The sequence below is a fragment of the Alexandromys fortis genome, unplaced genomic scaffold (assembly GCF_014885135.2).
Source record: "Alexandromys fortis isolate MF-2015 unplaced genomic scaffold, M_Fortis_MF-2015_v1.1 scaffold_0, whole genome shotgun sequence".
In the NCBI taxonomy this organism is placed as follows: Eukaryota; Metazoa; Chordata; class Mammalia; order Rodentia; family Cricetidae; genus Alexandromys; species Alexandromys fortis.
The window spans coordinates 23653503-23667251 of record NW_026067949.1 but is presented as its reverse complement, the minus strand read 5'-3'; the positions used below and the strand labels follow the sequence as shown (position 1 = coordinate 23667251).

Genomic DNA, 13749 nt, shown 5'->3' with positions numbered 1-13749 from the left:
TACAGCAACCTGAGGAGGAATGGATCCCACTATGCTAAATGACGTAAGCCAGGGACAGACAGATATTACATGCTCTGGCTGGAAGCTAAAACGAAAGTCGATCTCAGACAACGGAGGAGAGTGACCACTAGAGGGTAGGAAATGATAAACGGGCTATGGTAGAGGAAGGCCAGGAGTCACACAGGATAAGTTCTCATGTTCCAGTTAGGTAGGGTGACTACAGTTTGCACCTTACATACTTTACAAAGGAGTCTGAAGGTTTTCGAGACAAGAAATAAATGTTTAAGGAAATGGAAATGCTAATTGACCTGATTTGATGATTTCCCATTATATATATTGATGTACATATATACATCAATTATCATATTATTCTCTGAAAATGTGTGATTATTTTAGGTCAAAACTAAGAAACTCTATTTTGTGTTGGTGTGTGCACATGCATGTCAATGCACACGTGGAGGTCAGAGGTCAGCCTGTGGGAGTTGTTTCTTCCCTTCCACCTTGTGGGCCCTGGAAATTAAACTCAAGTTGTCAGACTTGGCAGTAAGTACCTTTACTTGCTCGCTGGCCCCAAAATAAGAAAGTTTGAAAGTGCTACAGTCATAGAAGTTAAAAACCCAAGAAGGGCTACGGATGCAGCTCAGTTGTCAGGGCGCTTTCCCAGCACGAACAGAGCCCTGGGTTTTGACCCTCAGCATAGGGTCAACAATGTGTTAGCACATACCTATAATCTTAGCACTCGCGGAGGTGGAGGCAGGAGGACCAGGAGTCATCCTCAGCTATACCAGTTCCAGAGCAGTCTGAGCTACAAGAGACCCCACCTCAAAACATAATAGGGCTTGCCAGAAGGAGGTACACGTTTAATCCCAGTACTTGGAAGGCAGAGGCAGGCAGATCCTCTCAGAGTTCAAGGCCAGCCTGGTCTACAGAGTGAGTTCCAGGACAGTCAATGATATACAGAGAAACCCTGTTTTGAAACAAAAAAACAAAACAGAACAGATGGGCTAAGATGGCTCAGAGGATAACGTGTTTACCTCTCAAGCATGAGGGTGCAGTTTTGATCCCTGGCACCCACATGTTTTAGTTAGAGTTTCTATTAATGTGATAAAACAATATGACCAAAAGTAAGTTGACGAGAAAAGGGGTCGATTTCATCTTAACAGCTTGTGGTCCATTATCCCAGGATGTCAGGGCAGAAACTCTCAGGCAGGAACTGATGCAGAAGCCTCAGAGAGTGCTTCCTCAGCCTGCTATTTATACATCCGGGGACCATCAGCCCAGGGGTGACACCCACAGAAAGCTGGGCCCTCCCGCATTGATAATCGATCAAGAAAATGCGCCATGGGCTTGTCCACACACCAATCTGGTAGGTGCATTTTCTCCAATGGAAATTTCTCCAATCTCCTTTCTAAACGACTCTAGCTAGTGTCAGGCTGACAATGAACTAGCCAGTACACCACCAAAGCCATATGCAGTATGGCAATCCCAGCATACTTATGGAAAATGGGAGGCAAAGGCAGGCAATTCCCAGGTGCCTGTGGGTCTGTTCTCTTCACGTAGCAGCAGCGAACAAGAGACTGTCAAAATGCAAAGTGAGGACCAACTCCTGAGTTGACCTTACTGTGATACAAGCCACACCCACAAAGGCAGCTGTGACCCAGGCTATCAGGATTCCTGTTCCCCAAGGACAGGATTCTTCTGGGAGTCAAGCAACATGAGGCTCCCCCTGCTCTAAAGAATTCCTGTAACTAGAACAGTGAGATCTGCTGCAGAACCAATGTCTACATTCAGACTGTTTTTTCTTGGAATGAGTAGTTTTGAAAGAGCTCCTATGAAGCAATTACTGAAAAGCAAAAATGTGGATGCTGATTGGAATATGTCCAATATAGGAACCACCTGAGATAGCGCCCACTATGTTCTACTGATCTTGCAGATGATTGACAGGAGACTGGTTTAAGAATTCCAATTTAGTTGTAATCTGTCTACCTCAAGGCCACTCCAACTGTGGGCTTTACCAGGAGACTTTCCTAACCTCAGCCAAGTGAGATTCCAGGAGAAAAACTATGAGTCAAGTTGACAGTACTCTTTATATGGCACCATGACGGTGGCACTTAGCCACTGTGCCCTTGAACCCCAAAGCTCCTAAGTCAATTCATCAGGAAACCATTAGACAAATACAAAGCAGGACTGGGGAGATGACTCAGTGTGTGAGCATTTGCTGAGGAACTATGATGTGCTGAGTTTGAGCCCCAGAACCCTCATAAAACCCAGATGCAATGGTGTGAATCTGTAATCTCAGAACTACTCCTGCAGTGAGAGACCCTGTCACCAACATGGGAGAGAACTCCTTCTGAAAAGCTGTCCACTGGTGTTGACAGAGGTTACTTTCCCATCCAGTTCTGCAGCCATTGAATCCCAAAGAAACACACAGGAGGCTAAATTATAAACTGGTCAGCCTATTAGCTCAGGCTTCTTATTAACTAACTCTTACATCTTAAATTAACCCATAGTTCTTGTCTGTGTTAACCACATGGCTTGGTACCTTTTTATCAGAGAGGCATTCTCATCTTGCTTCCTCTGTGTCTGGGTAACAACTGCAGACTGGGCCTTTCCTCTTCCCAGAATTCTCCTATTCTCATCTCCCTGCCTCTACTTCCTGCCTAGCTACTGGCCAATCAGAGTTTTATTAAATCAATACAGGTGACAAATCTTTACAGGGTACAAGAGCATTGTCCCACAGTACTTTGGTCTCTGTGGCATCATTTGTCTTTCACTTGTCAAAGTAACTATCACATCTGTAAAACTGGCGCTGGGGATGGGGACATAAAAATCAGCTGATACTCTGATTACCAGCAGAAAAGTTTTATTATTCCTTTTAAGGGCAGACAAACCACACGCAAAGCCTTGACTTACAGACACAAACCAAAGAAGCCGTAGATATTAAGGTACGAGACACAGTAGGGGTAACCGCTTTGCCTCTGAGGTTCACGCTGGCGTGGCTGTGACAGAGCTCCCTGGTGGCCTGGGAAGGGTGGAGGTAACGGGGCTGTGGAACGGAAGAGGACAGCTGTGGTTCTAAGTGCTAAAGCTGCAGACCAAGGGCAGGGCCGCGTGGGCCTGCCCAGGGGAAGGGGAGGCTGGTTTTCTCCCCCAGGACTTAGGCGGCTTTGCAGAGGGCCACTGCGGAGAAGCGGACCTCCCCCTGCTCACGCTCAGTGAATTCTCTGCAGACCTTGGCAGCATCCTGGAAAGGAGGGATGGTATTAGTATACGGAACCTGCCGGAGACAGGAATTGCAAAGAGAAAGCGTTCCCAAGGCCTAGTCAAGCAGTCTACCCTCATCCACTTTAAAGGACGAGGCAACGGAAAAGATTCAGGCGCCAGGGCGCTATACCACAGACTCAGCTTTAATGCGCACTCCTCGATTACAAATGACTCCACGTGCTTGGTTTGGTATAACTAGGTTTGGTATCACTAGTAGAGTATCATTTAATTTGTGTTTTAATAAACAAAGCTTGCCTGAAGCTCGGAGAGTAAAAAACAGCTCCACTGGTCAGCCTTACAGACCAGGTAGTGGTAACTTATACCTTTAATCCCAGTAGCCACACTAGTTGCCATAGAAACTAGGAGGTGCATGCCTTTAATCCCAGCCCTAGAGAAGATTATAATATGGGAGGAGACAGCTCTCAGACGCTGTGCCATTCTGAGATTCCTGGAGCCAGGATCACCACTTTGGACTGAGGTTAAGGTAAGAGCCAGTGGCTGGCTACTTTGTTTTTTTGGGTCTTCGGGTTGAACCCCAATTTCAGTCTTTGAGTTTTTAATGAATCGTGCATTACACTAGTGTAATGTGAGGTGACCAGATCCTTGATGTTCCCAAGCCTGGTCCCCTAAAAAAGGGTCTCAGTGTACAGTGGCTGAGACCCAGGGCTCCACTGTTGAATTCACAGAAGCCTCAGGCATTAATCTGTATTCTGGATCCTCATCTTGGAGAAGGGGGCAAGGAGTCTCACTTCCTGCACTATTAAAGGGACCACTCAACAGATGGTAGAACTCACTTAGGGAATCACCCAGCCTAGGAGTCAGCAACTGCAGCCTACAGGCCAAACCCAGCCTCCTGCCAGTTTGGTGAACAAACCTTTGGCAGACACGGGTAGACATGTCTGTTTAGTTACCGTCTAGCTGAGCTTAAGAGTGGCAGAAGCAGCTCTGGGCACCGGTCACAGAGCCACGCATCACACGAAGCCCCAGAACTTCCTATCTTCTCCTCACAGACAACCTTTGCTGACCTCCACTGTGTGCACCAAGTGCTGAGGGAACATCAGCTGTTGTTGCCACCACTATAAAGACATACCTCAATGTCTCACATTTTATCATAAGACATTCCTTTGCAACAGCATCAGGATTCTATTCTAAAGATGTATTTTTAGGTCAAAAAGGCCCAAACAGTTCAGAACTGAGTTTTCAATAGTCACTTCTAGCAGGATAGGTGTACAGTCCTGAATCTTAAAGATTCCATTTTTTTTAATTTTTTTTTTAAGTATATGGATGTTTTGCCTGCATGAGTACCTAGGTACCACTTGCATGCCTGGTGCCTGTGGAGGCAAGAAAAGGGCTTCAGATCCCCTGGAAAAGGAGCTGCTGATGATTGCAAGCCACCATGTGGTGCTAGGGATCAAACCCAGATCCTCTGTAAGTGTGTCTGCACCCATCCGCTCAGCCGTCTCTCCAGCGCTGTTTTTAGTTATGAGAATGTGTATGTGCACGTTTGTGGATGCTGTAAAACCGCAATGACAGGGAGCTGGGAGCTGCCTGGATGGTGGGTACCGGGAACTGAACCAGGGTCCTCTGTAAGAGCAGCACACCACCTCTCTAGTCAAGTGATCCTGCATCCCCTGCTCTCCAATACCAGTAAACCATGGGGGAAGAAATGATATAATTTACCTAGCCAACATTTGTAACATATACCCCACAAGGCTAACCCGGACCGAGAAGCATCAGAGGATTACGGAAGGTAAAGAAAACTGATATTCTACTCTCTAGGGATGGTGTAACCCCACCGGGAAACAAGGGCTACCTTAATCCCACATGAAAGCCAAGCAATGGCTTTCAAGCCATTCTAACTAAATATGGCACACGAAACAGATTAGCCGGGGCTTCTTTGAAGGATCCTGTTTTAAAACCACCCGCTCTAAAGTGAGGCAGCTAGAATGCCTGGAGGATCTTTAAGCCCTAAAGAATGCCATTACCCAACAGAGCTGACGCTGGCATTCTGAATGTCAGCACAGTTACACAGAAGCGGCGGAGAGAGAGGCATTCCCAGGATTACCTGCAGCAGAGCGTCCTCTGAACTGGCGCCATGGTTCACGGGAAAGGGCATTCGCCCATCTAGAACAGAGAAGCCGGGCGGGTCAGCTTTCCTTACACATTTCCAGAATACAGTAGTTGCCCAACCCAGGAGGATTTTTAGATTCTTCCAAAGGCTGTTATCATTCCCACGAGGGAAACCTGATCTCAGAGCAACAGGATACAATGAGTTGGAGCACTCCTGCACAGACACTGATAATTCTAGTCTACAGCTGGGATCACACAGGTCTGACCCAGTTATCCTAACGGGGAACTGTACCCCCATGTTTTGGATAAGACAGCGTCAGGCAGTCTCTACCGGAAAGAATGCTTTAGTGTCAGCCGACTCCCTGTCTTCTTTGCCCTTGGGAGTCTTAAGTCTGAGAGGAGACAGCTATGAGCCTTTTCCAGTAAAGTAAAAGGGACAAATTTTACAAGATGGATATTCCTTTTCATTTCCATAAATAGAAATGATGTTCAACAGATCCAAATTCACTTTACAACCCGGGAGTGGTGGTGCATGCCTTTAATTCCGGCATTTAGGAGGTAAAGGCAGATTGATTTGTGAGTTCAAGGGTTACAGGACAGCCAGGCGTTGGTAAAGACAGCCTGTCTCAAACAAATCTTACCAAATTCACCTTACATTTCTGTAATGTAATATTCAGGCACTGATCCCCGTGTAAAATGGGACGATGTTAGGGGACACCGTAAGTGTGGTGGGGGAGTGCCATGAACCCTACAACCAATGCCACTCGATTGACCTCACTGGCTTGTCACTGGGCATTTTAGTTGCCTGATGAGGGCCAGCTGGGTGTGACAGAGGGCTAAATGTCCCCAGTGGAATACAGTTATGGCATCATAAATCATTGCATATATACTGCCGGAAGGAAAGTCACACACCGGTGCTGTCCATAAGAGAGATATTCTACTGGATTCCAAGATGGAGCAACACATACCAAGTTCATAGAGGTGGCCGTCTACGTTGTTGAACAGAATAAAATGAAAATTCACTTTGTCGTCTGCCTGAAAAAGAGTCAAGGAAAAAAAAATTAGTGAGGTAGTAGATGAACTTAGTTAAAATCATTCTCTTACTCTCTAAGAGTGAAAGGCGGAAATGCTGGAACAGTTGGGCCAACTCTGCAGGCCTATGAATTGCATGCTCTTTAGTGGGAAGGAGATCGGGCGCAGGGAAGGGTATCTTGCTTTAAATCTAGAAGGCAGGAGACAGCTGTGCCAATGCAGGCCCTGGCTTCCAAGTTAAATTTTGCATTGAGTTTAGGGGGTTTCACACACCATGGCTTACTTATTTTTTCGCGCTAGAGCTGAACCCACGGGCTCTTACAAGCTAATCACAGAATCGACCACTGACTTATTCTAATTGATAGGCAGATTTCTCAGACTATTGGAGGGAAACAGATCAACTCTGCATGTTATCAGAGGAGGATTTTCTGGGGTCAGCTGGCCTTGCTGGGCAACACCTGCAGGCCACTGCACTGCAGTAAATGATTCCTGTAACTATCTCACAGGAGACAAGAGGGCGCGTGGGTTCAGCCTGACTCAGGTCTATACTTGTATTGGTATTTACCCGACACTGGCCCTCCTGGGCCACGGAGTCATGGGCCGCCTGAATGGCCTGCAGGAGAGAGAAAGCCGTTAGCATGCGGTGCAGCCCTCCAGAGCTATGTAAAAGCGATGCTACAAGAAACCCTTTCTACCTCGTTCTTCTCAAAGCACTTCGCTCTGTCTTCGGGGGACATCTTCTCCGTTTCAGAAAGAAACTGCTTCAGGACTGACCCGTCCTCTTCAAAAGAAAAGGTACACATTAGCATAGATTGGACAGTGTAAGAGGGCACACACAGTTCTTGTCCACTTAGGCCTTTGCACGCCTGGCCCTACGACCCACCTCGACCTATACACGGCCTCAGGGATGTCGATGAGCTGCCCCTTTACAGAGTTTCCCAACCCCCCTTGCTGCTGCCAGAAGAGCTGCCCCACCCTTCCAGTGCAGATGCTCTTTCTTTCACCTGGTCCTTGACACCCCAATCCTGCCCCACCCATGTCTCAAATCTCGCCACTTCCTTACAGCATCCATATACTTGAATCATGTATTTGTGGGGTCCTAGTCCCTTAAAAGAAGAGCCTACCTACTATGTCTGCGGCTGACTCTGAAACACTTCCCAATGCAAACGGAACACCTAGAATGCCATTAGCATAGATGTCTTAAGACAGAAATATGGACACCTATGCTCCCTGGCTTAGAGCCCAGCGCAGTCACCTTTTGGTATCAGCACTGCCGCTGCTCAATGGAATGCGTACAGACGGCAGGAGACCCCGCTGCAGCAAGAACGGTTCCAAATGACCTCAGCTCCAACTCGGCTCTAAGTTTAACGGATTTGGTTCGTGGGGATTATTTCAAACTCTGGGGAGGATGAGAGTAGGCTCAATCCTATAGTACTTGCCTAGCCCTGGACTTGATCCCCATCACCGGAAAAAAAAAAAGAAAACCAAAACCTGGGATTGATGGGGATCCTCTAACTCCATGGAAGGACCGAGTCAAATGAACTCTTGGATCCTGGCTCTACCATGGTTCTAACATTCCCCCTGGTCCCGGGAATAGACTCTAGTCAAAGTAAGGATTCATAAAGGAAATAAAAAGGACCAAACATAGCTTCCTAAGACAGCTTCATCACAACCAGACTGGAAAAAGAACTTATAGACCTAGGTACTTATGGACAAGCAAGCATTCTAATTTAGAAACTACATAAGGGTACTTTTTAATCCAAGCATTGTTGTGAAAACAAATGTTTATGTAAGTGTAAGTGTGTGTGCGTGTGTGTGTGTGTGTGTGTGTGTGTGTGTGCGTGTGTGTGTGTGTGGCTCTGTATGTGTGTGAGATCAACCCCAGGGCCTTGCACTGCTAGACAAATTAACTGCTAAGCAACACATTTTTTTGGACATAGGTTTCAGTGGCCTTGAATAGGCACAAGTGATCCTCCTGCCTCGGTCCTGAGTAGCTGGGTCTATATTTGATCTGCAGGGGCAACAGTGCTGAGGATATTCAACTTGTAGCCACCTGCCACCTGCAACCATTCAAATTTAGGAGATGGCAAATTACTATTTTTTTTTTTGAGACAGGGTTTCTCTGTGGCTTTGGAGCCTGTCCTGGAACTAGCTCTGTAGACCAGGCTGGTCTCAAACTCAGAGATCCGCCTGCCTCTGCCTCCCGAGTGCTGGGATTAAAGACGTGCACCACCCACCGCCTGGCCTATTATTTCTTTTTAATAAATAAAGTTTTAAGTAAACCCAACCATGCCCATCTGCTTCCGGCATTTCTGTGGCAGGTTTTCGGCTACAAAGTCAGAGACCACACAGCTCTCAGAGCCTAAAAGACTTATTCTCCAGTGTTTTAAGAAACTTTGCTGATTCTTGGCCTAAATCACAGGTAACTGCTACATGAACGTAACATTTTCTTGCTGACTCTTGCTTCTCTCACAGGCTTACGGGCTCAGACATCTTTCCCTACATCCCGTTCAGCTTCCCCTGGAGGAGGGCGGAAGCCCTGCGCCTGACTATGCTCACAGCTGCATCCTTCAAGGTTTCAGCCTACTGCTATGTCTTCCTGAGTCAGTGGCTCTCCGCCGTCCTGGCCCCTCTGTCACTAGGGGACACAGAACTACTGCAGATAGACCCTACTGATCCACATCTTCTGGCTGTTACCTTTAGTCCCTTAGAATCTTGAGAATTAAAAGGAGTGTATATGAGAATCTTTACACCAGCTGGCCCTCAAGTATTTCTTTTCTCACCTGAGCCACTGCAAAGCTGCGAGAAGAGAAGGGAGACAGAAAAGACTACACGGGAAGCTCACTGTGAAGGGGGTGGGGGCAGCAGGAACTTGGATTAGTTTCCTCCCCTCCAAAGAGAAAGAGCAAAACTCCGTGGGACTGGATCCGGGTGAGTAGTCTGTGTGATTTAACAGGCTTCCAACAACTGTAAAGACAGGTGTGGATGCACACACCTGTAATCCCCAGCAGGCAGCTGAGGCAAGAGGATCACCTTGAGTTTATTCAATTCAACTCAGGTTAGCCAGAATTACAGAGTGAGATCCTGTCCTGCCCCATCAGGTGTGTCTGCTTATCTAGTGCTGAAATTAACCATTAAGCTGTGAACTTTGAGCCCCACGTCTCAAGTTTAAACAGCAGATGACAGAGCCAGCTAGACAGCCCGAGTTCAGTCCCCCCTCAACCTCCAAGTAGGAGGAGAGGGCTCCACAGAGCTGTACGTACTCTAACCCCCCACAGGCATGCTATGGCACACACCCACAGCAATAAAAACAAAAACGCTTAAAAAATAGCAGATGTCCAAATTATTCAGCCCCAAGTACCAAATTCCAGCTTGTCTTGATTATTGGCCACTGCGTGGATCAGCCCGATGGTACCACAAGAGTTTCCGATGGTCTGCTTCATGAAGTACACTTTAGGACTCACTTCTTGGCCTTTCAGTTCCTCGATTTGTTTTTTCCTGAAGTTCTCATGCTGTGAATAGGGGGGACAAAAGGGTGGGATTTTTCTTTTTCTTTTTTATCTCAAAATGCAAATGCTCACGGCAGTCCAGCCAGTTCCAAAGAGATGCACAGTGGGATGTGCGACTAGGAGCAGCAGCCATGGCTCTAGATGCTGGCTGGTGCCCAGAGAACAGTCTCCCTCCCCTCCCCAGGCAGGCCATGGGCTCCACCCTGATGCTGCAGTGCAGGTAGAGCCTTGGATGGTGCCCAAGGGTGTCTAGACACCACAGCAACCTTTAGCTGGCGACGAGGTATCAGGAGATCCGGAAAGAGCCCTGCACGGGGTTTTCTCCCTTCAACAAGAACAATGGCTGTATTTCATACAGGTGTCCTCAACAACCTCCGATTAACACCCAGGGGCAGCACCAGCTGGTGTCTGTTTCTCCGTCCCTTAACTGTTTCATTTGTGTGCACGTTGATGTATTTAAACAGGCTTTAACTGCTGAAAGGGGCAAGTGGAGGCAAGGACTTTGTTTCCCCTTTGTTTTGTTTTAGAAAGGCATTGGTACAAGGAGTGGATAATGATTTAAAAAAAACAAAAATCAAAACCTTTTCACCTTGTAAGAGGAAGACAAGGTACTGGTTTATCCTTGCCAGAGATTCAGCAGGGCAGAGAGTCTAACCCGAGAGGTGAACGGTAGCAATCGTCGAGAGAGACTCTGCCATATGAACGGCATTTACTCAATTCATTGCCTGCTTCTCGTGCAATGACTCAGGAGACTGTATTCCTCTCACTGGCGAGTCTGAAAGCCCTGAGCAGTTAGGAACTGTCAATTAAAAGCAGGTGCTACTGCTATGGAGATGCCGACTGCCCACAGCCAGCAGAAGTCACCCAGCCCATCGGCCAGCCTGATCCGCGTCTAGCAGCCTTGCGTTTACTGTACACGGAAGTGGAGCGTGTGTTTACTCCGTGGCTCTAGAACGGGAGCAGGATTGTCTGTCCCACAGGGTGAACTGAACCGCCCCTTAAGAAGTTCTGGCGTCGTAGTCCCTGTTAGGGGTTTGCACACCTTTCAGGGCCAATCAGCTACAGTTGTGAGACTAGCGCCACCCTTTAGTTTGTGCCCTTGTTCAGAGATGCTTCTAGAACAATCTCACCACCACAAAGTGAATTACGATGTTCATTTAGGGTTTCCCAACATAACCGGAGTCAAGACTAACGGTTCCTAAATCAACTTATGGATGGAAGTCGAACTAAGTTTCATTTTCCATTAAAAATTCTTCAGTGTTTTACACATAACATCTGCAGACGAGGTACTCAACATATGGGGCAGACTGGACCTCAGCTACAGGATAAAACAGCAGTCAGCCAAACTGGAATGTTCTCTACAAAGATCCACTGGAGCCTGCAAAATGAGACCAATGAGCAGCCGAAAGCAAACAGGCTGCACCACTGCCTCCCAGAGGCCTTGCCTGAGCTCTGCTCAAAACCTCCAAGTCATCATGGGGCCCGTCAAGAGCAGCTCCGGAACGGCTCGATCAAGCAGGAGACGCCGGCTTTGGTGCAGTCAAGGAAGCCGGCCTGACATGCAAGGGTTGCAATAAGAGCTTCGACTAGGAGACAGGTCACTGGGATCTTCCACACTACATGTTTGAACTCACGAGAGACCATTTGCTAGGAGGAAGGCCTAGACCTTTCCATACAGCTTAGTTTTGGTATAGAACGCTCCAAGAACACCTGCCCTTAGGATGGTATTTATTTAACCTTATCCCATGTAGAGTGAGGCCAGAAATGCCAATGCCTCCAAGTTTTGCCCATTTCTTCCCCTTCTAAATTCTGCGGGCAATTGACAGCAACAGGAGACAGGTGGTGCCATGATTTGCAGGGACACGGTAAGACAGCACACATCCCACTGTTTTGTTTTTGTGTCTGACGCTCAGTGTTGGCGTCACATACATCCCCGAACACTGGAAGATGGAAGACCTTTTCAAAAAATGCAAGGCTGTTTCCATGACTGTGCGGAAGACACAAGGTCACAGAGGTAGAGACAGCTGATGAAAAGATTCTGTGCACCCATGATTCAGCTTTCAAACAGCTGGTTCAACAGTGTGCCTGCTGCAGGGTACACATGGAAAGAGCCCCCAATCCACCAGAAACGCAGATGGAGGTGATAAATTAAGGGTACAGTTTGGTTTAAGCAAGCCAGGCCCTCTTCAATTTACAGCTAAGTGAAAGTCTGAGAACCAAACAGTGACCTTAAAAGGAAACCACAGCCACCCCCAAGTGGATGGAACCAAGCGAGTTCCTCTGGATAACTAGAAAAACAAACAGGATCCAATACGCTTCATGTCTTCCAATAATGGCCATTACAATAGGAGCGCCAATGAATAGGTACCACGAAAATCAGGGAGGCGCAATCCTTATTCCCTACCCCACGGGAAAGGGGGGCAGCGCGGACTAAGAGCGCATCCCAAAACACTGTGCATCATCTGAGACCCGCCCATCACAAACCTCACCCTACCTGGGCCGTGAGGGGAAACAGCAGCAGCAGCGCGCAGGCAGGGGATGGCACTGAGCCCAGAGTCTCCTCCTCCAGCCCTAGCACGTCTGCGAAGCGCCACTGGCCGGCGACACCCAGCTTGGCCAACACCTGCAGAGAGGAGACAGGGCAGCCAGGCGGAAAGAGCCAGACAAGTGATGGGCACCTGCTAGGGGGTGGAGTCAGCACGCGCACCCCCCCCACACACACACAGGTCCCCACCCGAGTCTAGGAGGAGCCTCCGCGACGTCCCACCCTCCGAGCCGCGCAATGACACAGCACAAAGCTCGGCCCACACGTGGCTCCCGCGAAGCCCTCGGACCAGGGTCCGCTAGGCAGTTGCCACGCCCTCAAAAGCTGCTCCCCGCGCTCGCTCCTGTCCGGGTCCCTTTGGTCTATCTCTCGGTCATCCCCCATCCCTAAATAACTCAGGGCAGAAAAGACATCCAGCAGGGCGCCCCAGCCTGGCCACCTCCATTGCGCAGGGCGCGGCCGGCTGGGCGTCTCTGACGATGCTCCCGGGGGAGAGAGACAGAGGCTGCGCACCAAGCCACTCACTTTGTTCAGCATCTGAAAGGCAAATGCAAAAAAGATAATAAAGCGACCCGATTGACTCTTTGGCCGGAGCTAAGGCCCGGCCGTGCGCTCCCGTGGCGGCCCGACAGCTACGCTTACCTCGGGGTTAATCTCCATCGGCTTCAGCTGCATCTTTGCGGATCACAGGTGCAACCACAATCCGACGGAGCCGAAAAACAGCCAGCGGAGCCGCCCAGGCTGCACCTATAAAGCGCCGGCCGGACGCACTGGGGAAGCCGGAGCAGGGGAGACAGGGGCAGAGCCAAGGCGAAGAAGACGGCCAAGCGGCCTCGAATCCCCCCCTGCACAATCACAAAGTGGTACAGTCGATCCCCCAAACCTTGCAGTCTCACTCGCCGCCGGTGAGATAATCTGGTGGTTGTGGAGGTTTTTGTTGGTGGGTGTTACTTGAACGCATGGAGCAGCCTTTTAAATGGAGCTTTTGATTCGGGGCGAAATTTCTGGAAACCCATCCTTTACCGTCTCAATCACTTCAAAGTTCGAGGGTCTCTGAAGAGTTGAGAAAAAGCACAAACTCAACAGGTATATATAGATATTTAATATGAATATAAATATTTGTCGTCCCCCTCACCCCGCATCTCGGAACAGTTTGTCCTTAACCTCAGACAATTTGTCCTCCATGTTAAATCGAACCTGCGTCCAGGCTTATTTTTTTAATGGACTGCCTATAATAAAACATCTGATATGTAGTCGATATGCATTAGTGAGGCTGATGTAATGTGACTCCAGGGGAAGAACCGGTGGGTCCTGGGGAAGCGGTACAAG

The 13749-nt window shown here is 48.5% G+C and overlaps 1 protein-coding gene across 1 annotated transcript; it reads right to left on the bottom strand.

The window, feature by feature from the left end:
• Nucleotides 1-2856: 2856 nt before the first annotated feature.
• Nucleotides 2857-13171, bottom strand: Uchl1 (ubiquitin C-terminal hydrolase L1). Its single transcript, XM_050150028.1, has 9 exons — nucleotides 13063-13171; nucleotides 12946-12957; nucleotides 12370-12498; nucleotides 9728-9878; nucleotides 7062-7147; nucleotides 6932-6979; nucleotides 6303-6369; nucleotides 5330-5388; nucleotides 2857-3244 (listed from the first exon to the last, which is right to left on the bottom strand). Exons 1-9 carry the CDS (start codon nucleotides 13093-13095, stop codon nucleotides 3158-3160), a joined length of 672 nt encoding a protein of 223 aa, XP_050005985.1. The 5' UTR covers nucleotides 13096-13171; the 3' UTR covers nucleotides 2857-3157.
• Between the last annotated feature and the right edge of the window lie 578 nt (nucleotides 13172-13749).

Coding starts and splice junctions, on each gene's coding strand:
- Uchl1 (XM_050150028.1), bottom strand. CDS start 13,095: ATGCAGCTGAAGCCGATGGAGATTAACCCCGAG. Junction 7,148..9,727: donor TCAAGACAAGCTGGAATTTG/GTACTTGGGGCT, acceptor TTTCTTTTGAAG/AGGACGGGTCAGTCCTGAAG. Junction 6,980..7,061: donor AGTGCTTTGAGAAGAACGAG/GTAGAAAGGGTT, acceptor TCTCTCCTGCAG/GCCATTCAGGCGGCCCATGA.